This window comes from Seriola dumerili, unplaced genomic scaffold (assembly GCF_002260705.1).
Source record: "Seriola dumerili isolate Sdu_G_001 unplaced genomic scaffold, Sdu_1.0 BDQW01000025.1, whole genome shotgun sequence".
Taxonomy (NCBI): Eukaryota; Metazoa; Chordata; class Actinopteri; order Carangiformes; family Carangidae; genus Seriola; species Seriola dumerili.
The window spans coordinates 11474980-11502458 of NW_019174280.1; the positions used below are offsets into that span (position 1 = coordinate 11474980).

At 41.7% G+C, this 27479-nt stretch overlaps 1 protein-coding gene across 1 annotated transcript in view; it reads right to left on the reverse strand.

Annotated features, from left to right (window-relative positions):
* Positions 1-3433: 3433 nt before the first annotated feature.
* xkr6 (XK related 6) overlaps positions 3434-27479 on the reverse strand; it is a 48946-nt gene continuing 24900 nt past the window's right edge. Inside the window, exons 2-3 of the mRNA XM_022737870.1 lie at positions 5173-5369; positions 3434-4404 (exon numbers count right to left, since the gene is read on the reverse strand). Coding sequence (XP_022593591.1) covers positions 3434-4404; positions 5173-5369 — 1168 coding nt within the window. The remainder of the gene's footprint in view (positions 4405-5172; positions 5370-27479) is intronic.

Here is a 27479-nt window from a genome sequence, read left to right on the forward strand (position 1 = left end):
ACTAAAACCCACTTAGTAACCATCTTCTAGCTAATCCTTTTTACTAAATACAGAATGTGGCAAAATGGTGATTGTTCTGTAGAAATACATAAAATATACTGCATGTTTCATAAAAATCCAGATTTGTACATATAGACTCTTTGAGGACTTAATTAAAATTAATCAGTTTAATTAACCGTCATTACTAATATTCTAATGACACAGTTACGCAAGCGTAAATACTCTGCGTTATACGACATTAAGCACCACTAGATGAAATGCAGCCCAGTAGTACATAATCTTGTTTATGATGCTATATAATACCGTCATCCCACACACACACAAAAATGAATGAATCACAGTGTATTTGCACCTGATTTGGACATGTGTCCACGTCTGGAAAAGGTCAGCAGTGTTTAGAAAGGATGCACCTTACGCCAGGCAGCCAACTACCACAAAAAACCGCCCCCCTCCCAATACTAAGAATGAGTAATCATTCCCAAAAACAAAATGTGCAAACCATAATTTAGTGGTACAATCCCAGCCGAGGAGTGGTCCAGGATGCAATATGTTAAGGAAAAAATGGAGACCCTTGAGGACATGCCTGGGGATGAGAACTGCATTGAGACACCCCTGAGTCAGCTGGTTCAGTGGTCTTGTTTGTTGGTCCTGAGGAACCCCTGTATTGGCTGTTTTACTTAGTTTTTTTTTTTTAGTTTAACAATACCTATAATTCATTATTCATTCATTGACTAACTATTAACATGGCTGTTCATTCACTACAACAGAGAAGAACTACTCTGGCTACTATGGTAAACAATGAACAAGTTGGTTGTTTGCATACACATGTATATTTATACATATGGTGTGTTGGATGTTTGCTCCACCCTAGCTGACCCAACAGTTCTCAATTACTCAGGGCTGAACATCGCTTTTAAGCTGAAGGGTGGCAGACCCTGGATGTTGAAGCTCTTGGTTATGGCAGTGTACCTCATTGCATGTTCTCATGTCAGGATCTCCAGTTGTTCAGCCTCAACCCCGTTGTTCAGTTACCAGAGAGTGTGAGAGTGTTTCACGGGTGACCAAGGCCCAGCACGAGTAGAGATGGGGAAGAGGGTGGAGCAGCAACCAAGGATGGAGTCGAACAATCGGCGAGAGAACAGAACTGTGGGAAAGGGCTGAAGAGACACACGGACAAGCATGCGCACACACCCACCACCATGCAAGCACACTTAGATCCTCTAACAATACATACTGTAGGATGTACAATACATGCTGAGAGGTAAACACTCACACTTTCTCACCCATGCGCACGAGGAACTCCAGTCATACTTCAGTCAGGCCCTTTATCACAATCTGTTCTCATGTTCTTTTCCAACCCTGGCAAAAACCCCCTCTCGCCTTTAGCCTGGACTTACATGACATCTGCCTTTTACAGTACGATGTTAGCAGGCACGTGGCCACAGCTAAGCAGAAAGCCAGTGAGCCAGGGAAAAGGAATCTCTATTTTGTGTAGGGCTCTTGGGCCTCCCTTGTTGGGTGCATTTGTACTAATGCCTCATACTAAAGTCATGCCAAACACTACAATGTAAAAAACACACATTATATATTCAGATGAACCATTAAGTAAATAGATAAAATTGGAGTATGAAATGCATTCATTTTTCTAATGAATTGTTCACTGGCCCTCTCTGGAAATTTTAGTCAAGCTCCTTTGACCAAGAAGGCATGTTTTCTTTTTTTTTCTTTTTTTCCCTCACGACTGAATACAGTGGTCGTTCCGTGGGTGTCTGTGGTGGAGAGCTCCCGCAGGTTCAGCCGGGAGTTGTCTATCAGTTTATAACTGCTGCACAGCAGGCCTATAGATGGCACACATTTTGCACGGACTCATTCTACTGGTTCAAGGGGGCAGATAAATTGGAAAGACAGTACTGTAAGATGCGATTTGGCTTTGTTTCAACTGTGCTAGCGGAAGCCAGAACAGTCGCCCTGTACACCCATATAAGAGTATAACCTCTTTGAGGGCACACTGATGTTGAGGAGTATACCTTTTAACACTGCAACATGTTTTGTTATGTAAAAAAGTGTGTGCTCTGGCAAAATATAGTTATGTCAATGACTATAAATGTGGACACAAATACGCACTGAAGTATAATAGCATAGAAATATCTTCTCAGATTTGTCATATTTTTCTCAAGACCTTATTTCAAGTCTTTGCACCCAATAAGCATATATTAATCAACCTAAAACATTTGTTGATAAGAAAACAAAACAGGGAGGTTGAAAAAGGGAGTACGTTCTAGGATTCAGAAGGGAATGGTGGAGGATTCTTTGAAGGCTGTCTTTGCAATTTAAAAAAAAAAAAAAAAAAGTGCATGTTAACACACAGTTTTACCCTTCTACCCTTTACTTAACACCTACAATCGTTAAAAAAAGTCTTTGGAATGTTTTAATATGATTTTCTACCCACCAATTTAGAAAACATTGTGCTCATTTCAACTACATTCTACATTTCTTTTATTGTGTTTTTTTCACCTCAAGAGGTTATCTTAATATTTTGTGCTGTCACAACTACAGGCAAATCTGGCCACGTAAGGCATGCTGTTACAGCTCGCCTCCACTAGAGGGCAGTCTGCACTGTAAAAATTGAAATATGTGGGTGTAACTGATTGAAGGTCAGTGTGCTTCTTTTTTCTTCCATACATGATGTGATTACCATTTAGGAGTTTGAACAGAAATAGTACAGCCAGGATGCACTTGAGCCACGAAAGCTCACGGAGGGAAAATCCATTTTGAATTGCTTCTCTTAGACACAAATTTGATTGTGTCCTTTCTAGATTTTACAGTATCATGATAGACATGTCAGTGCTTTTTACGGGCTAAGGACTTGGTAAACATTATCATTCATTTCAGTGATTTACATAAAGAATGGCAGTAAATGTTGGGATGTGCAAAGACCTGCCCCCTCTGAGATTCTCCTCCATCATTCCCATCAGGCTTTGCACCAGTCCCATGTCACAGGGACATACAATATGCCCTTCACAAGTATTCACAGGTTGAATCACCAATACAGTATAATGCATTAAACACATTTCATAATGAAACATTCATATGTTATCTACACACTCATACAGAGCCCTCCTGTATGTAGAGGGATTTATATGAGACTTCTGTATATATCACATAAGATACTGTAGGTTCATAATTTTCTCTCTGTATTGTATGTTTTTTCCAAAAATAAATCATGACTGTGTGTTTAGAGTGTCTTGACAGATTTTCGGTTTACGAAACACACATCTCCTGCAGGAAAATTGAATGGTCGTAGAGGAGAGAAGGATTGAGCCAAGTGTCAAATGGAAAGAGATAATATCTGGAGAGGAGGAAGAGCAGAATGAAAGAAAGTAAACGCATGTGCACCGTTGTGAGTAAGAGAGGGAGACAGAGGAGGATGCCTTCAGAGGGAGGACTCGTACTGCAGGAGTTCATAAAGAAGCGGACCGTCCCTATACCTGATGCCCACCGCATTAGGGCTAATATACTGCAGCACATTTATGGTCCTGCGCAGGCGCCGATCCACAAAGTGTGCATCCCAGGCTGGGTAGCGTTTTCTGGGCATGTCTATCTTGATGAGAGGACCCTCAGGCCGGATGGGCCTGCCAGCTGCATCCACAGGCTCTGTGGACCTCACCTGGAAAACCGGAAGGCAGGTGTCCGTGGCTGTTTCGTCTGACTCCACATGTTCCCCTGCCAGACCCCGTGTGGGGGTGGCCTGAGAGCCACGGGGGCCTGGTGTGGGAGCCATGGGCTCGGCCTCGGGGGGTAATGGAAGGCCCCACAGCAGCTCAGCACAGCAGGAGCTGGCCAGCACCCTCAGTCGTGGGCCCATGGGGTGTAGGACCCCGTAATAGAGAACCATACAGACCACACCTGAGGCAAAGCACAGGAAGACGCCACAGAGGGCAAAAGAGGCATAGGCGTCAGTGGTGGCTGGGTCGCGGTATGCATACCAAAGGGAGCTGAGGATGGCGTTCTCTAACAGTACTACAGTGTAATAGGCCACCATTCTGTACCGCGTCCGGCCTTCACGTACATTGAACCAACAGAAGACATAGACCACGCCCACCACCATGTTGAACAGTACCTCCTCCCACTTGGACATGCAGAAGTCGGTGCCACCATGGATGACCCAGAAAGCCATGGCACACCAGTGGAGCACCACAAAAATGCCAAAGTAGATGTGGAAAACGGAGGCAAATAGGGCAAAGGAGAGCACCCGTGAAGAGATGGTGAAAAGGCGCCAGAACAGATGCACCAGGGCGCCTCTGTAACTCATGCTCTTCTTGTCGTCACGTGAATCACGCAGTAGTTTGTGGTAAGAGGCTAGCACCCAGGCCAGGGACAGGAGGGAGGACATGGCAGAAAAACCTGAGAATAGAGACAGAAAGCAAGGAAAGAGTAAAAGCAGAGAAAGACTAAGAATGGTAAGAATGAGAGCTATTGATAAATGATTCTAAAACCTCTTTCAAAATTGAAAGAGAAATCCAGTTTCATTTGAAGTATAAAGCATAATCCAAACGGTTATCTGGATTTTATCTGGACTTGGCTGCCATTCCACTTGCTGTGTACAGTAGGTTTCATTTCAGCCAAAGCAATTCATCACATTTTTGAAAGGCATATTATTACTAAGATCATCATAGGTCATACAGACAACACAGTTTCCATTTAGTACACCAGTTCAGTTTCCTTAAGACATGTATAATAGTAGAGACAGCAGATATGTCAGAGCAGTAACCTGCTGCATGAAAAATGACAGAGGATTATCTGCAGAGCAGCAGCATGGTGCCTCTCAGCAAATGTATTGATGGCATTTCTATAGACAACCCGACAGAGAGGGGTATCACTTGTTATGATTGAATTGCCTTCCTTGGGTAACTGCAATGCATGAGGAAACTGGAATGGTAAAAGAGGTTTCAGTAACAGGAGTGATGAGCGTTGGAAATCGGATACAATGGTGTAGAATATTGCACACGTTAAATAAAGTGATATTTGAACTGATTGGCAGTAAAATATGGAAGCATCTCGGCATGCGATGACCACAGTGCAAGCACAAGAGATACAAGAAATGTCTTGAGCTACACACGGACAAAACCAGACTCGAGTGTTACTCATGTAGAGCCTTAGGGAACTCCTTACACTGCAGCCACTCAGCCTTGTTGCTCTGGATCATGATGCAGAGCTGGAGCACCAGTTGAGGGGCGCTTTCTAAGAAGGTCTCCAGCAGTCGCAGCATGTTGACATCGGCATACTCGTACATCATAGCCCAGTAAAAACGCCGCTGGTTCTCCTTCTGCCGGTGACTTTGTATGCCGAGGTACATGGTGCGGATGTACCTGCAGAGAGAGGAAGTACAGAGTCTGTAGAGAGCGTCTGTAATGATGAACACTTTACCTTATTAATACAAAAGTGATGTTTTGCGACCCAAAGACATACAGACAGAATTAAGTCACATTCCACCTGCACCGTGGTTAAGTTTTGACAACACTAGAGGGCATGCTTAGCTACATTTTTAATACCCAGAAAATATATCCATCTGCATTTATTAGGAGTTTATCATTAGATTCTGAATGAGTTACAGGGAATTCTCAAACTTTTGTCAACACAAGTCGCCGAAACAGGCTGTATCTATAAAATAATGATAAACCACAAAAAAAATAAAGAAAACAACGCAAATGTACACACAAAAACACATCTGCATTTACCATTATAGGTTCTGCTTAGTAAACTGAATTTTGTCTATTGATGAACAATCTCTGGCAAAAATATGTGGATTTTGATTTTCTACGACTGATAGAACAGAGAAAATAGAGAAAGGAAACAAACCACGAGCGTGGCTAAGAAAAAAAGAAAAACTTTTGGGAAAACTCCACCTCTTCTTTTTGCCAATCAGTCTACATCCAATTAGAGTACACTCTCATGATGAAAGCAACCTCTTCCCTCGGCACAAGGCAACTTCTTACATATCTTGGCAAATCGACTCCACGGTATGACCACCTTGTGTAAAGCAGCAATCAGAGAAACAGCACTGGTATGGCCTAATTAAAAACATTTTACAATTCCCTGTATGGCCTCTGAAGGTGTGGTTATTCAACTTGTTATAGGATGCATATAGTAAGCAAGGCAATAATCATTCTCCTAAGTGCACCACATGACCCATATTGTCAGCTGCTGCAGCAGCTATTTTCATAACTGATGGGGTTTCATAATGGTGGAGGGATTCTGGTGAAGCCAGGGAGATGGTAGGTAATGCAGCCGAAAAGTGGCAGCTAATTGAATCAAGCTCCTGTTGCAATCTAAGCCGTATCGCTGCTTTTTTTTTTTTTTTAAGTAGAAGACAGAATCACTGTGTACTGCTGAGAAAAAAAATGTAATATGCTCATGGCTGTGATATAGCTCATTAAGATCCTTATCTTCTTTGGGTGTGCATTTCTTTTGAAATGTAACACTGCAGTTGGAGCCACCAATTAACGTGCGTAGAAAAGGAGGGGTGAACAATGATGAGGAAAACATTCTGTGGATCGAAGCTCTGGACTTTGGTTCGGTAAAAACATCAATCCATCCAACAAAAGCAAATCAAGGGAACGAAAAGAAAGGAAAACAGCAGTCTGGCAGCCTTTCTTCCTCTCCAACCTGTAAACAAGCTTCAGCTCCTCAAACAAGTTAGCCCAGGTCTGGCTGCAGAGAAAACAATCATTGAAACCAGTATGACAGTTATAGTGGTTTTTAGTTATCTTAACTGTTAACTGTGACTTCAGTCATTGCATATTGGGTGATAGCTGCAGGGTCTATCTGCCTGAGCTGGCAGAGTGGCCAAATAAATCCAGCACTTGATGTGAAGGCAGTCAACCGAGGACAATAGTGTAGCACGGACAGAAATAGACTAGACAGTAGCACTCACCAAAACAAATTGAGAGGCCATGGATCTAAATTCAGTTCCTAAAAGTGAGACACAAATTCACTGCAGCATAACAAACAAAACCAGAAACTGCTTATGAGTGGGTTTCAACATAATTAGCTTCTGCATTAGCCATTGGGAAAGAGATTACTGTTTAATTTGAAATGAAGTTGAGAACAGTGCACTCTAAAGAATGCATCATCTAGTAGGGTCTGATTGCTTTTGGTTATTGTTTTGACTGAGATTTAAGCTTCAACCAGTTGCATACAATACAAGTCTAAACAACTCTCTAGACTTTCAGTTAAATGTGATAAAATCTGGGGAGATGACACATATTAATTAATAATAAGAAATGAATTATCTCCACATACGCTGGGATGATAAAATAATTTTGATTTGGCACATTTACTCTGATCTTGATTTGATGTTGTTATTTTTACATTATTTCATTATTATATTGTATGTATTATTTATTGTATGTGAAGACGACAAACCGGACCAAAAAAAATTATTGTGATCACTAAATTAATAATATTAAAAATAATTATTTCATGGCCAAGAAAATAATCTGGTGAGAGATAACAAAAAAGAAAAAAAAAATCAATAAATGTGACATTTTCAAGGAAATAACTTCCTTCTTTTTTTCTTCTTCCAACGAATCTCCCTCTAACAGTTACAGTAGCTCTTATTTTTGCTCACAGAAGGAGACATGAAAATGAAAGCAAATATGAATTTGTGTCTGACTGCGACAGGGAAACTATCACCCAGATTAAAGTGTTTTGTCATAAAATGTACACATACTGTATACATTTATTATCCATACTTTACTGTAACAAAAGATACACAATAGATCCCTCCCAGGAGGATCTATTCTGTCATAGCATCCTTTTCCCACTGAGCCAAGGCTGCTAATGCAAGGAGTGATCAAGAACAGACAAAGGTCCGGCTGGGCAGGGAAATTTCGGAGCACAGGGATGGTGGTCTTCCTTGGGACAGTGGAAAATGGACAAAAGTTTGGTTTTTTTTGGGATCAGTTGCTCTGGGCTATAAGAGGCACCATTATATCCAGAGGTAAAGGCTGGCATTCCGTGACATTTTCAGTCGGACTGGTAAATGTCAGATGGAACAAGTCAACCCCCTTTCCCTCACTAATGACATGCCACAGAGACCTACACAGGCCCTTTGTCTCCATCCCCCAATTTCCATTAGTCTGTGTGTTCCACTGATACGTCTCACTGGTCTGTAGTGCCTCCGACAGAAACAGTAGCCTAATCTTCATGGCCTCCGCAGCTGTTTCGCTTTGAAAAAATAGTCTACAGCCATGCTAGCAGCTCTGTGAGGCTGCACTTAGGCACAGCGGTGCTTTGCGCTAAAGCTAAACGTCAGCATGCTAACAGGCTAACAAAGACGATGCTAACATGCTGATGTTGAGCACCATCCTGTTTCAGAGTTTTATCATGCTAAAATATTTGTTGGTTAGCACTAGCACATACTGCAGCTGTGGATGATGGGGATTTGATTCGTTTTTCCAGGTATTTGGTCATAAACTAAAGTTTTATTTTTTTTATTTATAATTTTTGATCTGACAGTAGTGTTAGAGGAAAAGTTATTGAAATTCATCCTGTAGCCAATTTCATCGCAATAGATCCAATAGTTGTTGAGACTTTTCACTCAAAACCACAGATGTGAATCTCATACTATACTGATACCATACTGGAAGTCATTAGGATACATTGTTTGGCAACCATGTAAATCTGTGCAAAATGTCGCAAAAACATAAATTAAACGCAGAGATATTTCACTTGCTGAGGGAAAACTTGGAACTGTTGGTGGCACAAGAGGGGAAGTGAGGGGGTGACCAAAGTCATTAGTATTCAACCTTCAGGGTCATCATGAATGTCATGGCAATGTATTAGGTAATTTCACTAAAAACCAAAAAAGTCAAACCTCGTGGTGGCACTAGTGTACAAAATTTAATAGCAGAAGTTACTGAAAATGGTGGATTGACAAACTGGTAAACCAACAGTACCATTCTTAGAGCATGGATGATATAACAATATACGGATACCTGGTTTGATAGTTCATCTTCAATGACTGAATATCAATATCATTATTGCTCACTTGTATTTTGTTTAGCATCAATATTGAAGCATATCAATCTTATTTTATAGTTCTCATTGTACAAACTCACATCCAACACTTTCCTCTCTGATAATAGTTTGTTAGTTCATATTCCCTTGGTTTCAGCAAAAAAAAAACAAAAAAAAAAAACTTGTACAGTTAAACACTTTGGGTTTCATGGCTGTCAGAGAAATCTGAACTCACTCCATCACATCTCCACACACACATAGCACATGCCTTCACAAGAATCTCACACACATCCCGCGATTGTGATGCACACTGTTAACACTCCCACTGTGCCTTTTCAGATGTAGTAACACAAACAGCTCCCTAAAATAAGCACATGCGCACACACACACACACACACACACACATACTTGTGGGCACACAAGCACGCGCAAGCATACTTGTCAGTGCTGTAGGTAATAGGGGATTTCCTTTCTATTCCAGACACATTTGTCAGATGGATCTCTCTCTCTGTCTTCCTCCCCCTTGCCTCCCGTCCTCACTCCACTTAGGCTGTGGTCCACTCCTTGATGCTTTCCTCTCTGCCCCCCCCCTCCCCCTTTTTAGCTCCATGGCTCCTCTACAGGGCTCCTCATGAATTATTTGTGGCAAGATCATAGCGATTGCTCATGGCTCGTTAAGCAGCGTACGCATGGCCTAACAGCTCAACGCTGTGCCGGGGTCGTGTTCCAAGCCCAGCCGTCTGCCATTGCTGTCGAGACACAGGCAACCATTAACCCCCTCTCCACCACCACCACCGCACTACAACACACACACACACACACGTACACAACTGAAAACACACACACTATCTTCAGAAACACAAGATTTGCCTGCAACTCAAATTGACTAAGCAAAGGAAGCTGTAAAGCCCAGAGACAGATATGAAACTGTAATTACAATGTTTGCATGAGCAGACATGGTGAGATCTGAGCATGAGCTGCAGTGAGGGACAGGTGGAGTGACAAGCACACACACACACGCACGCACACCCTTGCACCCACAGACCATGTGGACGACTGGCTGCTTGGCCACAATGTTTCTCCCTCTCCTCCAAAGGCATTGACCGATGAGTCATCCAGTCACCCTTATACTAATCCCTTGAGTGGGTGGTTAGAAGGATCACACACACACACACACACACATACACACACACACCTAGCCAAGTTTAACAGCATCTGTCTTCTAAGTCATGCTCGTGGGAAGGCTCAGCCGCTCTGACTGCATTCATATCTTGTCATAAGCTGATTCATAAGAAGATCACAAGTAGGCTACTATTACAGCAGCATGAAGCTTATGCATCTTCTGTTAACAGGTGGAATCTGACAGAACACTAAGCATGGGGGACATATAACATACACAAGGCCTGAGGGGTTGTGAGAGTGTGTGTAGTGTGTGTTTGTGTGTGTGTGTGTGTGTCAGTGTGTGTGTGTGTATAAGGTGGAGGCAATGCCAGCTGCAATGAGTCACACCCTGAGTCACTCCGAGGGGCCGCACATCGACTCTCAATGAGGTTTAAACCTCCTTTATCAGTGAGATTTAAATCTCTCTCCCTCTCTTGCTCAGGATCTTCACTTCTCTGTATCTTTCCCTCTTTTCATAACTCTCCCGAACACCCCGCCCTGCGTCCAAGAGAGAATTCAATTTCTGCATTCGGAATTTTTTTTTTTCTTTTTTTCTTTTTTTTTTAACCCATGCTGATTTTTTTTTTTCTGAGGACAGTGGTGGAGGGTGTGTGGGTGTGTGTGGGAAGGAGGGTAGCAGTTAAAGCAGGTACTGCCTTTTCATGGTCATTCTGTTTCCTCTCTCTCTCTCTCTCTGTACTGGTTTGCTTTGTCTCCACCCTTCTGGTACTCTTTCATCATTGCCTTGTTGACTGACAGAAAATTAATCAGCAACTACTCTAATCATCGATTCATTGTTAGGGTCATTTTTGAAGCAAAAACGCCAAAACTTTGATGTTTCTAGCTTCGGGAATCTGAGGATTTTTGGGGTGGCAGCATCATAGGCCATAAGAAAATTGAAATGGATATATTTTTTTGTGTGTTTTGACTAAACTATTGATTGATCATTTCTATTTTAGTGGTTTTTCCATGTCCATTGCTTTGAAAGATGGTAGTGAACAAGTGTTACAATAAAGTGTGGAGATGGGCATGATCAAACATCTATTTCTTTCTCAGTCTGCTCTCTGTTGAACAACCTTGCCTAGTTTCAAATGCTGCATCCTTCAGCTTCAGCCTTTCAGCTAAGTTTAAGTTTTCCTCCTTTTAGTCAAAATTACCAGAATTAGCAAGTAGCAATCATAGTCACTCAAACTCAAAAACACACAAAATTATCCTCTTTCATGCTCCTGTGAGCCTGTATGAAGCAGCACTTACTGTACAAACTGTTGTGGCTTTTTATTAAAGTGTAACAGGGACAGATTTTCCCGTCCCCCTGAGCACTGTTACTTCACCAGGATGGCAGCAGTCAGAACACACTGATAGTTGTCAATGTATGAATAGCCAATAGTATTTCTGGTGATTCTTGAAGGACAAAGTTCTCTTTTCACTAATTTCATAGCGAATTCAGCAGTACAGGTCAGCTAAAGAAAAAACTGGCAGTGTCTTGCTCAAGGACACTTCAGCAGACTGCCTCACAAATCGGTCTCCTTTTGCCCTTTACAGTAAATGAAAGTATCACGGCTCTGGCGGGAGCTTAACAGTGATGTCAGTGTTGTGTTATTCATCACTCACCAATTTGTGCAGTGCTAAAAAAAGCTGTTACAGCAAACATCTCCTCAGCTTTGCATCTCAGGAGAGCAATAGAATGGAAAGGAAAACATTATATAGGTGTTTTCAAAAAACATCCCCGTTTATATATGTCAAGACCTGGATTTTTGCACTTTCCAGTAACACTTTGTGGCTCAATGTGGCTCAGTGGGCTTCCCCTTTAACTGTGTACCACTGATCCTACACCAGATATGTCTTTATCCTCCTTATGGCAGTGAATAGCCCTGGATGAAAGTGTGGCTGAGCGAGGATCTGAGTCTCACAGGCGAGTCAGATACACTCACATACAAACACACAACGATCTGTGACCAGCGCCTTTGGGCGATTCCTTCACCGTGGGCTGCTGGAATGTTGAATGGAGACAGGGCTGACATGATGCAAGCTGAAAGCGAAGGGGAGCGGCAAGCCGAGATCAGCGATGCTGTGTCAACTCTGCTCCGCCCTGTCAGTTCTTTGAGTGCGCACTGGTTAACCACCTCTGATGTCTTGACTAAATATTATCACTGTAATTATAACACTTCATACGTATACACCATCTCATGTGGTTTGTCCAGAGGAGGTGATTTATGATGGATATTTTTGGTGACTCACACAGGTGAGAATGTTACTGGTTAAATACAAATCTTCTGTAGTTTTCTGCTTCATCGGACATATTGATGCGTCACAGTAGGAATGGCTTAGGTTACTGGGGCACTTAAGTAGAATGAAAACATTGTTAATGTTATTGGAAGTGTGTGCTTTTCCTAATATGACAAGTGAAAATGTCTGTTGGGAAACTGGTCTATGGAAGGGTTAGGGTTCATTTGAATTTAGGCTGTTTAAATTATTTGATACAACACTGGCGGGGGTTGCCACGGTTGCAGTGATGTGAAAAAACTGGAAAACAAATGTGCATGAATACCAACACCTGTCCTTATCAAGGGATACAGTAACTTCATAGAAGGTTACATACAAGAAACTGATGGTAAAAAGTAACTGACGTTAGCTTGTTGGCATCCTACCTAATGTTAATACGCATGAAGCTGACATTTTTACAACCATTGTCATTTATAATAAAGTCCATTTTATTGTGATAACAACCAGAATTTCTAATATTATTGAAATGTTTTGGCCCGTGTCCATTTTTTCCTGTAGAAGCAGAGCAAAACTACTTAGCTAACTAAGCACCGGCACTGCCATTTTGCCCTGCAGCTAACATCAGACATTTAGGGAAATACACTTATTTGCATCTTGCCAAAAGTTATGAGAAGATGAATACCAGTTTCATATCTGTGTGTTAAGTATGACGCTGCAGGCAGGAGACAGTTAGCAAGTTGCATTGTGACTGGAAGCAGGGGAAGATAGCTAACACATTAGCTTTGTGCCAAGGTAAAAATAAAAACAAAAAGGTTATAGACAACATGTTGCAGTTGTAAAGGAGGATATGTGCTGCACTGTTTCTTTGGCATGAGCAGTGAGTTCCAGGAGTTTCCGCCTGGCAACTTCACTGTGATGACAAGACTCCAAGCCGTCGGCGCTCGGCCAAGAAACAGCCCTGTCTTAATGCTAATCTAAGCTGTAGATCTTTTCATGTAATTCTGGGCAAGAAAGTCAATAAGCGTATTTTCTAAAAATGTCAAACTGTTCCCTTTACTGTATGATTCAGATGCTGAAGAAAACTGATAGTGTTTCACATTTCATGTGGCAGTGTCAAAAAGCCTCTGTGTCTGTGCAGATAGGAAACACTGACCCCCAGCAGGAACAGGAGCTTTCCTCTTTGCTGTACTCTCTCTTTTCCTCTCTGCACAGCCAGTCATTTGTCACCATTAGCAACGGTCCTCAGGTACCCCATCTCATTGCACCGTGATCACATGACATTGTGCCACCACTAAGACGAGTGGAAAGCTTAGATGAGGAGAGGGTAAAAAAAAAAAAATTGAAATGGGAGGAAGGGATATAAGACGATAGTGGAGGAGAAAGGAGGAGAAGAAAGGAATAGAAAGGATAACAGAAGGAACAGGAGTGGACAATGTAAAAGCGAGAGGAGAAGAGAGGCTCACGAGTCACACGATGAAGGCCTCTCAGACTTCAGATAGACAACAGCCAGATGATGATGAGCTGATCTAAGATCATTTGGGGTCATTCTCCAATAATGGACAAAAGAATGATACAGATAAGGAGGTGCAGATTCTGTATCAGTTGCCTTGCCCTTCAGATACAGAATCCTATTGATCACTTCAGCTGGGCTTTAGCAGCTATCTGCAGTGCTATCCAATATTCAGATGGGTAATCAAATGAAGGGCAGGGCTTAATTAAATGACTGATTTCATTCAACAGTTAAAATTCAAACTACAGAACGCCGCTCTGACCAATATTACCAATTGCAGCTTACACAGAGACTGAATACGCCGAGCCTGCAGTCACCTTAGCCTGAACTCTTAATCTATGAGGTATGTGACATTTCCCAAAAACATTTTTTCCAGCCAGATTCCTCTGTTGTTTCGGCCAGTTTTACACATCTTCATCTACCAATCAGAAAATGGGTCTAGCACGAACAGATACTTGCAAGTACCTGCAGATTTACTTTGTTTCAGCTCTAAAACACTTAGCGAAAATGGTGACATTAGTTGACGTAACATAACCAATTTAAGGTATTTAAGCCATGCAATGCCCTGCTTCTCACCCCTTGCATGCTGGTATGGGCTCCACTCTTCATATTCAATCTTTTTTATTGTTTTTTTTTTGTTTTTTTTGAGGACATGCGGAGAGGCAGTAGCTTTTCGATTTGTTGTTTGTTTTTTAAAGGTTAAAGTGTCAACCGCAGTGATATTTCTTTATTAACTTCTCAAGCACATGGCACAATGCCGCTGATGTCGTGGCTCTGTACTGTAGAATATTTACCTGAGGCACATACACACATGCTGCTATATGATTTCCTCTGCCACTGGGAAAAATTTGTCAGTATGCGACTAAATATTAGGATTGTTGGTTATTACAGTAATTCACAACAGCAATGTTACAGCGCGTCCTTCTGCTACCTTCAAATGCTTTTTCTTTTGGAGAAAAAAAAAATAAAGAGTCTGAAGTGAAATCCTCTTTCTCTCCCCCTTTCCTGCTGTCTGTCTTTCACTCGCTGTCTCCCCGCCCCTCCTTTACTGTTTTTTTGGCTGCTCTTCAAGCAGAGGAAGGGCCAGATTATATACGGATTAAGAAGAAAAGGCTTGACCCACTTGCTTTCAAAGAGCACCAAACCAAAAAGGGGCTGTGTGGAGGCTGGCTTCAATTCAGTGTCAGCACTTCTGTTGTAGTGTGCAAGACTCTTGAAGCTCATGTTTATTGCTCTTAAGACTATAATTAGCAGGGCTTGGCTGATGGTGTTAAAATGCTTCCCTGACTTACCGATTGATTGAAAGTTCTCTTTGTAAATCTCCTTTGTGCCTGGGAGTTTGTCCCGCTGCTATCACATAACCAAAAATACATAATCATCTCACAGCGCAATTTCTTTTTTTCTTTTTTTTTTTAAGGTTTGATGGGCTTTCTTGCAGGTTAGGTGGCATTATGTGTTTTTCAAGCCCTGAAGATAACACAGAACCAGAATGGAGGTGAGAGCCAAGTCAGCACACAAGGAGAAAAAGAGGAGGAAGGGAGGGGTGGATGGGGAGGTGGGGGGTGGGTGGGGGGTGTTTGAGACAGAGATAGAGAGGAGAGGCAGTGGAGATAACCGCCAAGAAAGTGGAGGAGAGCAGGCGAGAGGAGGAGGAGAGAATAGAGAGAAGTGACAGTGTGATGTAGTGACAGAGGAAGTGGAAGGAGGCGAGAGGCAGCGAAAGTGGCAAGACAAAGACACAAGGAAAAGCTACTAGAGGTAGAAAAGAACCTGGGGAGTGAGAGGAGAGTGAGAGGAGGGGAGTGAGAGAGAATGAGACCCGGGAGGTAAACTAATCACCAAGCACGCAATGCAATTTTCTGGCTCTGTGCCTCCACTCCACCATACTCCTCCCTCCTTCGCTCTCGCTCCCTTCCTCCCATCATGCACCCCCTCTTCGTCTCGGGGGCTCTTTTTACTATTCCGCTCACACACACTGTCTCTTGCTCCTCTATCTATCAGGCTGTACCATTTCAGCGCTCCCCTCTCTGCTTTTAGTACTGCCCAGTAATCCCCCTTGGCTCCCAAAAAATGGATTGAACCACTCCGGCTATCAGAATTAAACAAAAAATATGGATATAGAAAGGGTTTTGGTCATCCTATATATTTTGAAATCAATATTTTTTATTATTTAGTACTATACAAGATTTCTTCAGGTGTTTTCATATGACATCTCTATGCTGGGGTTTATGTGTGACAAGGTGAATGATGGGAAAATACAACCAGTCAGCAAGAAGAAAGCAAAATGATATAAAACGGCATCTGTCTGTTTGCATCTGTGCATGTGAATGTGTGTGCATAGTGTGCGTTTCCCCCGAGGTGAAGGCATTTAGGAAACGTTTGATATCGCTGCGGTAAAGGTTTGAAAGTGTGTTCAGTCTCTCTCTCTCTCTCTCTCTCTCTCTCTCTCTCTCCCCAGAGCAGCGGCGGCGGCGGCGGCGCCTGCCTGCCTCACTGTTTTGCAGTGCCTTGATGATGATGATAGATGTTCACTCCAGACATGCAAATAAAGGAGGCGGCTCCCTAGAACTGCGCACATGCTCTCACTCACAAATGCACGCGCATGCACACATGCACACACACACACACACACACACACACACACACACACACACACTAGTACATGTGTATGTTTGAGTATGATCAAGTCATCCATTGATATATTAATCTTCCTCTTTAGGGAATATACCCCCGGGAAAATGCAGAAAGCTCCCACACACAGCAGAATCAAAACTGCCCTATTTTCACAGGCACACCGAGTGGAGAGGAAGATTAGTCACATAACATGCTAATTTGAAAGATAGGAGCCCTTCTCTAAGAGGAAGGTGTGAATGTATGAGAGGAAAGCGAGCTAGCTCATTATTGACATGCAGTATATGTCACCTCATCCATCATAACTGACACTGCTGTGGCTTATAGGGACACACAAATACACACACACACACACACGCACACAAACACACACACTTACACAATCGCACAAGGACGCACAGACTACAGGATCAGTTTCAACAAGCTTATGAAATTTTCAATCTTACAAAACAGTATCAAAGTGCACATTTTCTCTGTCTCTCTCTCTCTCTCTCTCTCTCTCTCTCTCTCTTTCACACACACAAACTCACACACACATTATATATAAACGTGTGCATAGATGCGACCAAATTATGCTTTAACACAAATCAACCTGTCAGTCCCCAAAGCACGTCATGAATATGACTGGCGCATTACACATAAAACATCTATACAAAAAACACTAAAGTGAAATAAACAGACGTACACACACTTATATCCGCACACACGCGATCACGTTCTTACACCAGAATTTCACACCAGCAGACACTGTCACTATGGGAAAGCCCCCTACCCCATGCTAACCTGAGGGGATCCAATGACACAAAGCATATGTGTGAGCCCCCAACTACTACTCACTGACAGGCTCACTGAGCAAAACCTGTTGTGACAGATCAAAACATCAGCCTGGCAGGCGCAGGGAAGGAGTGAGGGAGACAGACAGTCAGACAGAGAGAGAAAGCACATTAAGTGGACACCATAACAACTAATCCAGATATACTTTAGCTAGGCGGGGTGCTTTAAGGTCACAGACTCGTACTGCACAGCAGACTGAGACACACACACACACGCACGCACACACACACACACATACACACACATACACATACACACACACATACACATACACACACAGACAAAGCTGTGGTAGAAAAAATATCTGTCCTGCCCATTCCAGCATTTTCAGCCCCATAAACAGCCTCCTCCCATCACCCAAACACTGGCTAACACAATATGATAAAAATCCTTTGAGACAGTAACCTGGATTCATGGTGTCAGCTTTTCCAGCTCTTAAAAACACACGCTCACACACACACACACACACACACACACACACACACACACACACACACACACACAGACATAAACATACGAGCACACAGAGTAGCAGACATAACACACATGTATACAGACTCAGTTAGGATGAGAACTCCTGGATCTGCTCTACCTTTCTATGCTGGGAGATGGTTTGATGGAGGACAGGAGGAAAAAGAGATGCGGGGGTTGGGGCCAGATCGATACAGGTATCCTGGGAACCCTTCCTTTTCTTCCATGAATCTATGCAGGGAAGATCGGATGCTGACAGGGCAAAGCCCCCCTTCCGGACACTGGATGTTGGCCTCTGTCCCCTCTGACGGGACTTCATCAGTGCACGCCACGGAGTAAATGATTGGCTGTTTGAGCAGACGCAAACATCCCTCATGCAGTAATATCTGTCGTATCAATAAAAGCAGTGAGTATGATAGCAGCTATATCTCCTTGTCTATGCCTGGGGGCTGAAAAGGAAAGGCCTGTGATATGTGATAAGATACATACTGTGTGTCGGAAAAATAAAAACAGTGAAAATAATGTTGTATGTATGATGTATTGACAATATGACAAGAGGGATGTATGTTTTTCATGGAATAGTTCAAAGATAGTGGAGTAATCTTACCGGGATGTCAGAAAAATCCACTGTCTGACAGATACACAGCCTGTACGTTCGTAGTATAAAACATGCTAGACTGCTGGACTGTGAGCTGTGAGCTGTGGCTGAATTTGAAGCTGCAGTAGTTGAGGAGGAGCTAAAGACTCTACACAGTGTAGGTCACTTGTAATCACTTTCTTTAATTCTGATGCTTCAGTTGTAGACCTTCAGCAGGTGAGATTCAATTATGAGAACAGCACTGGCACCATAAGAAAATATAGATCTCAACTGGGAAGACGCCATCAGTCGAAGGACACTGGAACCATGACATCTGTTTAAGTTAAGGTCAATGAGTTTTTCCTGCTGCAAAGACCTGTCAATAAGACCTTTGTGCTCAAGACCTTAGAAGCTATTTGACATTTGTGCTTAAAGCTGTAAACAGTACAATAATGAATACATCCTTTGTCCAAAAAGCTTAGATATAGAATACTTTTGTGAAACAAAATATGAATGTACCTTATTGGTGTAGTTTAAGCCCAGTGACAATATGTTATATTTATATAACAAGAGTCACAATGAAGAAGATATTCATTAAATAAGCTGATTGCTTTTAGTGTTATTTGGTATCAAGTGGAAATATTCTCATACTTATGATTGTGTCTTTCTAGTGTACATTGCCATATTTCCCAATTATTCTCCTCTTATCTCACTAATGTCCATCACAATAGATCACAGTGACTGAATGAAGCTCACGCTGGAGCACCAGGGACTTTTCGAGCTTCCGAGGTCGTGTGGTAATCTTCATTTCATACAAGCTCCGACACAATGTATTGAACCAGTGCGCTTCACATGTAAGTGAATCTATTATTCACCTTCCTCTTAGCTCTGTTTTGGTTTCTGCCATCTGGTTGTGTAGCTGCTACATTCTGCACCATATTCACCAGCAAGTCACTAATTTTCTCTGTTAAAAAACAATAGGTTAAAATTTGCAGAAGCTCTTTTGATGACTTTGATGGGAAAAAAAACATGTTTACCGCAGCTTTGGTTTTTATTGCTTACTTGCTTTACTGCAGTTGGAAATAATGTATGGAAACTAACAGGGAAAATACAGTAAATATGTGTTGTTTATACAGCAATGGAACAACAGAATGCACAAGAGTGTACCTGGCAGTATCGTAGAAATCATACAAGCATTATTCCACTGACCTGCCAAGGCCACTTTGGTCCCTTCCATGGCCACAATACATGAGCGCATATACAGATTTAAATATATAAATGAGTTAAAAGAAAAAACTTAAAGAGCAGCTAGTGCACACTAACCTATCACATGCATAAAAAAATACACCACTGTTAGTTATTGTTTCTATCTAAATGTGTGCACTATATTTATTATTGCCATCTCACATCTTCTCTTTCCCGGACATTCTGTGTTGAGATAAAGTGCTAGACTAATGTTTAACCTCCTGAAATGGCTATTAGCCAATCATAACTAAGGATTTCAGGGAACCACTTTGAGTGTTTAATTAGTTTTAAAGGATGACAAAGAACGCCCTTTGCCACCTCCTAGAGACACCTCTGCATGAGTCACCTTGTTTTCTAATTGCAGTGACTAAGTGAAAAAATTCAAATGAATACTGTACACTTTCACTTTTGTTGCAACAACACTTGCAGTTTTTTGCCAACATATTGTCTCTCATTCCAGTCATGCATACGTATCTCTGACAGAGCTCGTGGTAAACCTGAATGGAGCCATGTTTCTCTCCATTAAGACTTGTTCCACATGCCATGTGACATGCTGAAACACAGGTTGGCCATTACTGCTGCAGAGCACTTTAAGTTCAGTGGGTGGACAGAGAGATAGGAAGAAAGAAGAGAGGGTCTGTGGCTGTTTGGATGAGAGTTTAAATGTGGTTGTTGTGTGTGTGTGTGTGTGTGTGTGTGTGTGTGTGTGTGTGTGTGTGTGTGTGTGTGTGCGCGTGTGTGTGTGTGTGAGTTTGTTTGCCTGTAAATGTGGGCTGAGTAAGTGAATGAGAAGAAGCAGTAAGTAATGGTGAGAGTGAAATAGATACATCTAAGATGGAATTGATTTTTTACTTTTATTGCCCCACACACACAGATATCATAAAAACAGTCTACAGAATATATTTTTCTTTATTTTCTGATTCTGAAAAACTGATACTGAAAAAAGTGATACTTGGAAAAGAAAATGAAACCGTGTCTACAGCTGAGTATATACAGTAGAATATCCGCATTACCTGCTGTAATACAATATGATTAACAGTTAACTGAAGTATCCCAAATAAGACTATATAATTTATTTATTTTTCCAACTTTTGAATTTACTCCATAATGTTACAGTTTCCTTTGCCTACCTTTTATATGTGTTTATAACTCAACAATAAACCTTTAGTTTTACAGTATATGTTATTTACATACAGGACATATGCTAATCTGTTTTGGAAACACTGTATTTCAACAATAATTTAAAGCTTACATGGACTGAATTGAAACAGAGAGCATAGCAAGAGAGAGGGAGTGAGTGAGAGAGCATCAGAGAGAGCTGATGACTCTGGGGAGTTGCTAAGTGATGGTAACTGGACTCCAACATGTTGCAGTCTGGGAAGTCTCCTGATGAATAGGAAGGAGAGAGGGCAGCGGAGGAGGGATGGGAAGGAAGACAGGAGAAAACCTAGCTGTATAATGCACGGGCACGGAGCCAAGGCGTCCATTTCATTCACAAAACCCCGAGCATGTCCAACCTCAGGCTGAACAATCTGCTCCTACTCAGCCCAGGGGAGAGAGGACAGGAAGCTTCTCTTACGCCTTCTCCTGGCTGGCTTTTATCCTCTTCTGTTCCTCCTTTGTTTTGTTTTTTTTATATTTTTGTTTTCTTCATTAGCCTTTACCCTGCCTGTCCTAAAATGTTTCCTTATTATGCAGCATCACTTTGGATGTGTCAACAAGACCAACCAGCCAAACCCATGTTGCTCTGGGAATCCCTGGCTGAGTTTAGTGAAATGTTTTCCAAGAGTGAAATGAATCATTTGGCATGGAACATATTGCATTTTTCTTTTATCTTCAAATGAAATGAAATAAAAAGTTAAATGTACCTTAAGACTGACCTTCGTCAACACACTTTTTGTCTTTGCTGTGTAACTGCTGTCATTAACTGAACCAAATGACTGGGGTCTGTGTGCCAATAATGCATCCTACTAAAGTTACAGTAGACTCTTCAAAATGGAAAAACGTGGTTTTAAATTTTTCATAAAAAGCATCCCGTCCCACATGTAGTGGCTCAGCTCCCCCTGACCCTGGGGTAATTTGAGTCAAAGGAACTGCTTCAGCCTGACGACTCATCATTTTGGAAAAAAAACAAAAAACAAAACAGCACACGCAAAAAGATGTGTATGTATAAGATAAGCTCAAACTATAACTTACATTACTTTGGTTGAGATATTGAAGACCTTCCTTGTCCTCCCAAACTCATTGCAGCCCTCTCTCCACCTTACTGTACAAAGCACACACAGAGCCTGACACATAACGGAACCAGCAAAACAGTAGCAGGAATGAGCAAATTCATCTTTTCAATTACAAGAGCCTCAGAACAACACATGCCTGAGTTTGATCTTCAAATTTAGCAATACCTAACCAATGTTCCTGCATTTGCTCTGACTCATAAATGGTGTTTATGTACATGTCTGTAGGTGTGTGTGTGTGTGTAGGTGTACAGTTTCAGAAAACAAATCTAGACAAATATATGTCCTAAGATAAACCTTATGCATACCGGGATGCATATATATGTATGTGTGGACTTTTCATTTACAAGCTAAAAATGCTGCAGATCTCCTCACAGGATATGAAGTAATGGGTGGGTGGACAACCAACAGGAGGGGAAAAACAGGCGCATGGACATCAACAAGGGAACATTTCTTAGGCAGCATGATTTTAAGTCTTAAGCAGTAGCTTGGAGCATGACTTTGGGAGCTGGTGGGGAGCTGGGCAGAGAGGAAGATTGGGAGGAGGAGGAGGAGGAGAGGAAGAGAAAGTAGGACAGAGATGTGTGGGCCTGGCTCTGGAAGGACGATGGCTCTAATCAGGACTGAGCAGCTGCTATTACTCCAGCGCTCTCTCAGGGACGGCAGGCAAAACCCTACTCATGCTTTAACATCACGGAGGGAAATCTAAATCACACAGGCTCCTGTTAAAGGCTGCATATAGCTTTTGAAAAATCAGAACAGTTGGAACAGGTTTTTCCCGTCTTGCTATATTAAGACACTGTGAAATGTTGTAAATTATTTGGTAGAATTTATCTACAGATGAAAATGATTAAGGTTGAACTGCATGGGACAACCACAAACTTTCACTCATTTTGACACTGTCTATTTCTTTGACCGTTAGCTAAACCTGTCATGGCATGGGAGTTTTACATTTATCAAGGTGAAGGAGTGTACATTAGGCTGTAGTAAGAGTGAGACTCTGTGTTTAAAAAGTTGTGGTGTCTCATGTTCCTCTTTCACAAAAGAGTAAAAATGTATAACAGTGTGTTCATCTGATCTGACTTAAGCTGGAATCGTTAGCATGTCCCACTAACTAGCTTACTACCTACAAAAGTCTAGGAGCACATCAGTACCTAACTACGTCAGTTTGTGGGGTTACACGTTAAGTTACAAAAAGCCCTGTTCACATCCACCATGTCATGTTTCCCTATGGTGTGCAGGCTAGTCATGGATGCTATCAGATTTTAGGCTAACGTTAGCCGCTCTGTCCTGCTCTTTACTGGATTTTGGAAAACATGCCAGCATACAAGAACTGTGCTGTTTCTCAATCAGTTCAGTGGCAAATGGTCCCATATAGTCTGAAATCAAGGTCCCAAAAATTACTACAAATTTTCAAGCATCGTATGTGCTTCTTACCGGATTAGCAGCAGTAACTATGGGGTAGGACTTAGTGACACCAGCAAACCCAGAGTTGCTACATACTTGCGTCTAACAGTAGTGGGGAGGACATTTCTTGATAAAAATGTGTTTCAATTGTCATCAAAAACTACATTCATTCAAACCTTTTCACATCAACCTCTAAATAGCCCACAAATTGTTTTTCATGCAAGTCACCGAAGTCCCCATCCCTGTAGCACACCCTGTAGCAACAACACCCAGAAACACCTCACACTGAAATATTAAATAGCAAATGGGAAGCGACACTCTCGAGAAAACTCAGCACTTTGTGGGGAAAAACAAGCTGTCAATATTAGCGCCCTGGAAGCACATGAAACTTGAAAGAGACAGAGAGACAGACAGACAGTGGCAGAGACGGAGAAACAGAAAGAGAAAGAGATAGTGAGAGGACACATTGACATCTTTGTCTCCCTCACTGTGGGCTAAGGTGCTTGTCTCTGACAAGAGAATGTCGATTTATATCTAAAGTGGACAGCTGAGCCAAAAGAGCTACACTGTGTTGGTACTTGTGTTTGCCCAGGAGGCCATGCAGGGTGAAAATCCTGCAAAACCCTTTTCTCTTTGCTCTTCTAGTCCACCAATCTTAAAATATTTGAAGGTGGAACGTTGACAATGCAGGAAAATACACTGTGCATCCACAGGATACATAGTATCGAGTAAATGGACATGCACACTATGTTGTTTGATATGCCCAAGTTTGATGTACATCAAATAATTGCGTGTCATCATTTGCTGCCACATTACAGTCATCTCCTATGTCCCAGGCAACTGTTTGTTTGTGTCAGAAGTTCTGAAGGAGTTGTGAATGTACTCTAATTTATTCATGAGGTTTTTGTTTTGCAAAGATGATCACAAGAAAATTCAGTGATTCATGAATGAGAACACATTCTATGGAGACAGTCTACGCCCCCAAGAGCCAGTTTTTTCATAGTCAAGAGTCAGCATGATATACAGTGCATTACACAAGACACTTGCCTTGCAGGTGGTGGGCCCACATGACAAGATCAAGTGTGACTGGTGCTGGTACATGAATAGGCATAAGGATTTTAAAGCAGCAACATTTCAGATGACTTATTTTGATGAGGCCAAACGACAAATGTCGTCATTTATTCTTGTGAGAGCAGTAAGCGTGGTTAGTTCACCCACAGCACTGATGTTGAACGTGTGTTAGCTGATTGGTTCATACTTCACAATCTCTGACTCATTCATCAGCTTTTTATCTGGTGACTTACAACTTGACACTTCTCATTATTACTCTGCTGATGCCCTTATGCCAACAACATTTGGTCCCTCCACCAACCTAACCTCTTTTGGTATTGTTGATTAGTTATGACATACGTGTTCGTATGTCTTTATAAAGGGGGATTAGTGTTCCCAGTAGAATAATTGTTCCTGCTTGGATTATTTGAGAATTTCCTCACACTGCACCGAATCTAACTTTATAACCATTTTCTATAAATTATTGTAAATTAAGTATTCTGACAGGGCAGCATTTGTAACCACAAAAATCAATTCAATTGTTATGGAATTGCTGTGATCAATGTATTCACTCGTAATTTGAGCCGTACAGTTAAACATTGGGTATCTTTTATATCTTAATATAACTGCAAATAGCCAACTACAGTGCTTACTTTTGAGGGAATGGAGAGAAACAAGAGAAAGGAGGCAGCTAACAAGGTTGTGACTGGGCATATGTTTGAAGAGTAGATCGTTACAGTAGTAGATTGTTGGAATAGATTGGAAAACTTCCATGCCCTTGTCTTTAAGGGGGGGCTTAATGGCTGGATTACCAACTAGGCAAAGTGGGAATCTGCCTCAAGGCCCCGGACTATCAGGAATGATGAAAGGTCCAAGCATATGTCAACTTGTTTTCTAATTTAATGGAAAATTGTGCCATTGAAGCACCATATCAACTGACATGACATGTTTCATTATCTAATCTTGAGGTCTGTCTTAAAAGAGGGTCCTTGTGTCAAATTCTAGTTTCAAGACGTTCATTATTTCAGTTTTATATGTTGCATAATCCTAAATTGAGTCACACACCCAGGTTGATCTGGCTCAGTTAAATTTATGGATAATGTGTTCTACCAGTAAATATGAACATCTTCAGTTACTCTCACTTTCTTTTTCTCTCTGTTTGCAGCCACTTCCCTCCATTCACAGTTTTTTCTCTATGCACAGTTAATAAACAGGCTAATTCTGGCGACCTTTGTCATTGACATCCCCTAATATGCAATCCCTTTGTGCCTGGGTCGCAACGCATCCCAAAACTAAACATCTGGGAGTGGATAATTAGCTAGTGTGTGTGTGAGACTACTTATGTGTGCTTGCACCCAGGTCACCTCCCCAATTCACATCAGACCACATCAAACGAATGCATCTCAAGTCTGTGACACACTTTCATCAAAGGCAGCACACAAGAGAGAGAAATCTCTTCAGAAAGGCTCAATATGTTACGGTCGGGTTGCGGTCCTAAAGCAGGCCGGGATATATGCAGCACTATAGAGCACACAAACACAAGCATACACACACACACACACACACACAAATGCACTGCTGTGAATGTAAAAGAAAAGAGACACACAAGCTGTATTCAGTCAACAAATACAAAGACAGTGCACAAAGCAATGCAACAGTCTAAAGCAAAAATATATGCAGTTCAAAATGTGTTTTTTCAAAGGAGAATCCTCCATATACATCAGCTATATGACAGAACATTCAACTCAGAGATTTCTGTACAGCTATAGAGGCTTGTATTTTCTTGGCTTTTCCTATTTTTTACTGTATTCTGCACAGTGTCTGTCTGTGTCAGAGTACAAGACAAGGCAGAGTTGACTTCAAACACTCTTGTCCCATCGAACAACACATCACAGCACTGCCAGCCCTACCTTTGAAGCACCCTGGATGGAGCATGCTCAGTGACACGCAGTCAATAAGTCATTAGTGGAGGCTTCAGTGGCAGTTGCTCACCTTGTGAGGCTGTGCACTGACCCAGTCAGCCACCCTGTACACAGCTTCATCTTACAGATCCAAAGGACAAACAGGATTGAGAAACGTCTTGGAAGAAAAGTCATTTTTAAAGCCACGGAATACTGAAGTAATGAAAATAAAAGGGTTAAAATCAGTTTATTGTTGGCTAAACTCTGCTTAACATTAGTGTTGCCTAATGTGTAAGTAACAGCCACAACGTACTTTCACAAAGTACTATATAGTTGTAAACTTTAATTTAAATAAAAACTAGTTGTGAATAATGATTAGCACAAGGATAAAAATATATGTCACTGAAAAATAATAAACTGTAACAACGTTACCTTAACCTGGCGAGTATCTAAAACTTAATTTATACAGCACATGCTGATTGAGAACATCAGAAACAGAAGAAAATAAAATGACTTGATATTTTGGGGACGACACTCTAATTGACAGTTAGATGAAAAGATCCACAGAACTTTCATTTCTGTTAAATATGAAGCTAAGGCAAGCAAGTCAGATTAGCATGAACACACTGCGCACAGCCAAGACATTCCCACACATAACCAACCGTAAAGCTGTAAATTGCTGTTTTTAGACATCTGCTTTTGTACGAATTAAACAGACAAGATGTAATGTATTAATTCGTGAGCTTTAGAGATGCTGGTGGGCATATTTTGTTAGCTTTAGCCAGAGTTAGGCTAGCTGTCCCCCTGTTGCCATTATACAAAGCTAAGCTACGATGTGCTGGCTGTAGCCTATACTGCAGACAGAGTGGTGTCCAGTAGTAGGTCACGCTTTAAAAATCTTTGGAACATGCACATCATGCTCATAGAGGCATTCATGTGAATTGACACGTCCTGGACTAGCGTGGTTATATTATCCAACCTTGAAAAACTAGATTTACCCCTGTGATGTCCCCACTATCGTACAGGTGCAATTCGAGGCCAGAAATGGAACAAATAAATTAATAAATACCTCATACTACAACCAAGACAGGAATAGCGTTAACCGGGTCAAGTTATGCTGTGTAGACATTGTAAAAAGATGTGACGGAAAGATTTAAAAGTAAAAACTCACAGCAAGATCAGTGGGCATTCATGAGGCTTGGAGACTAAGATCA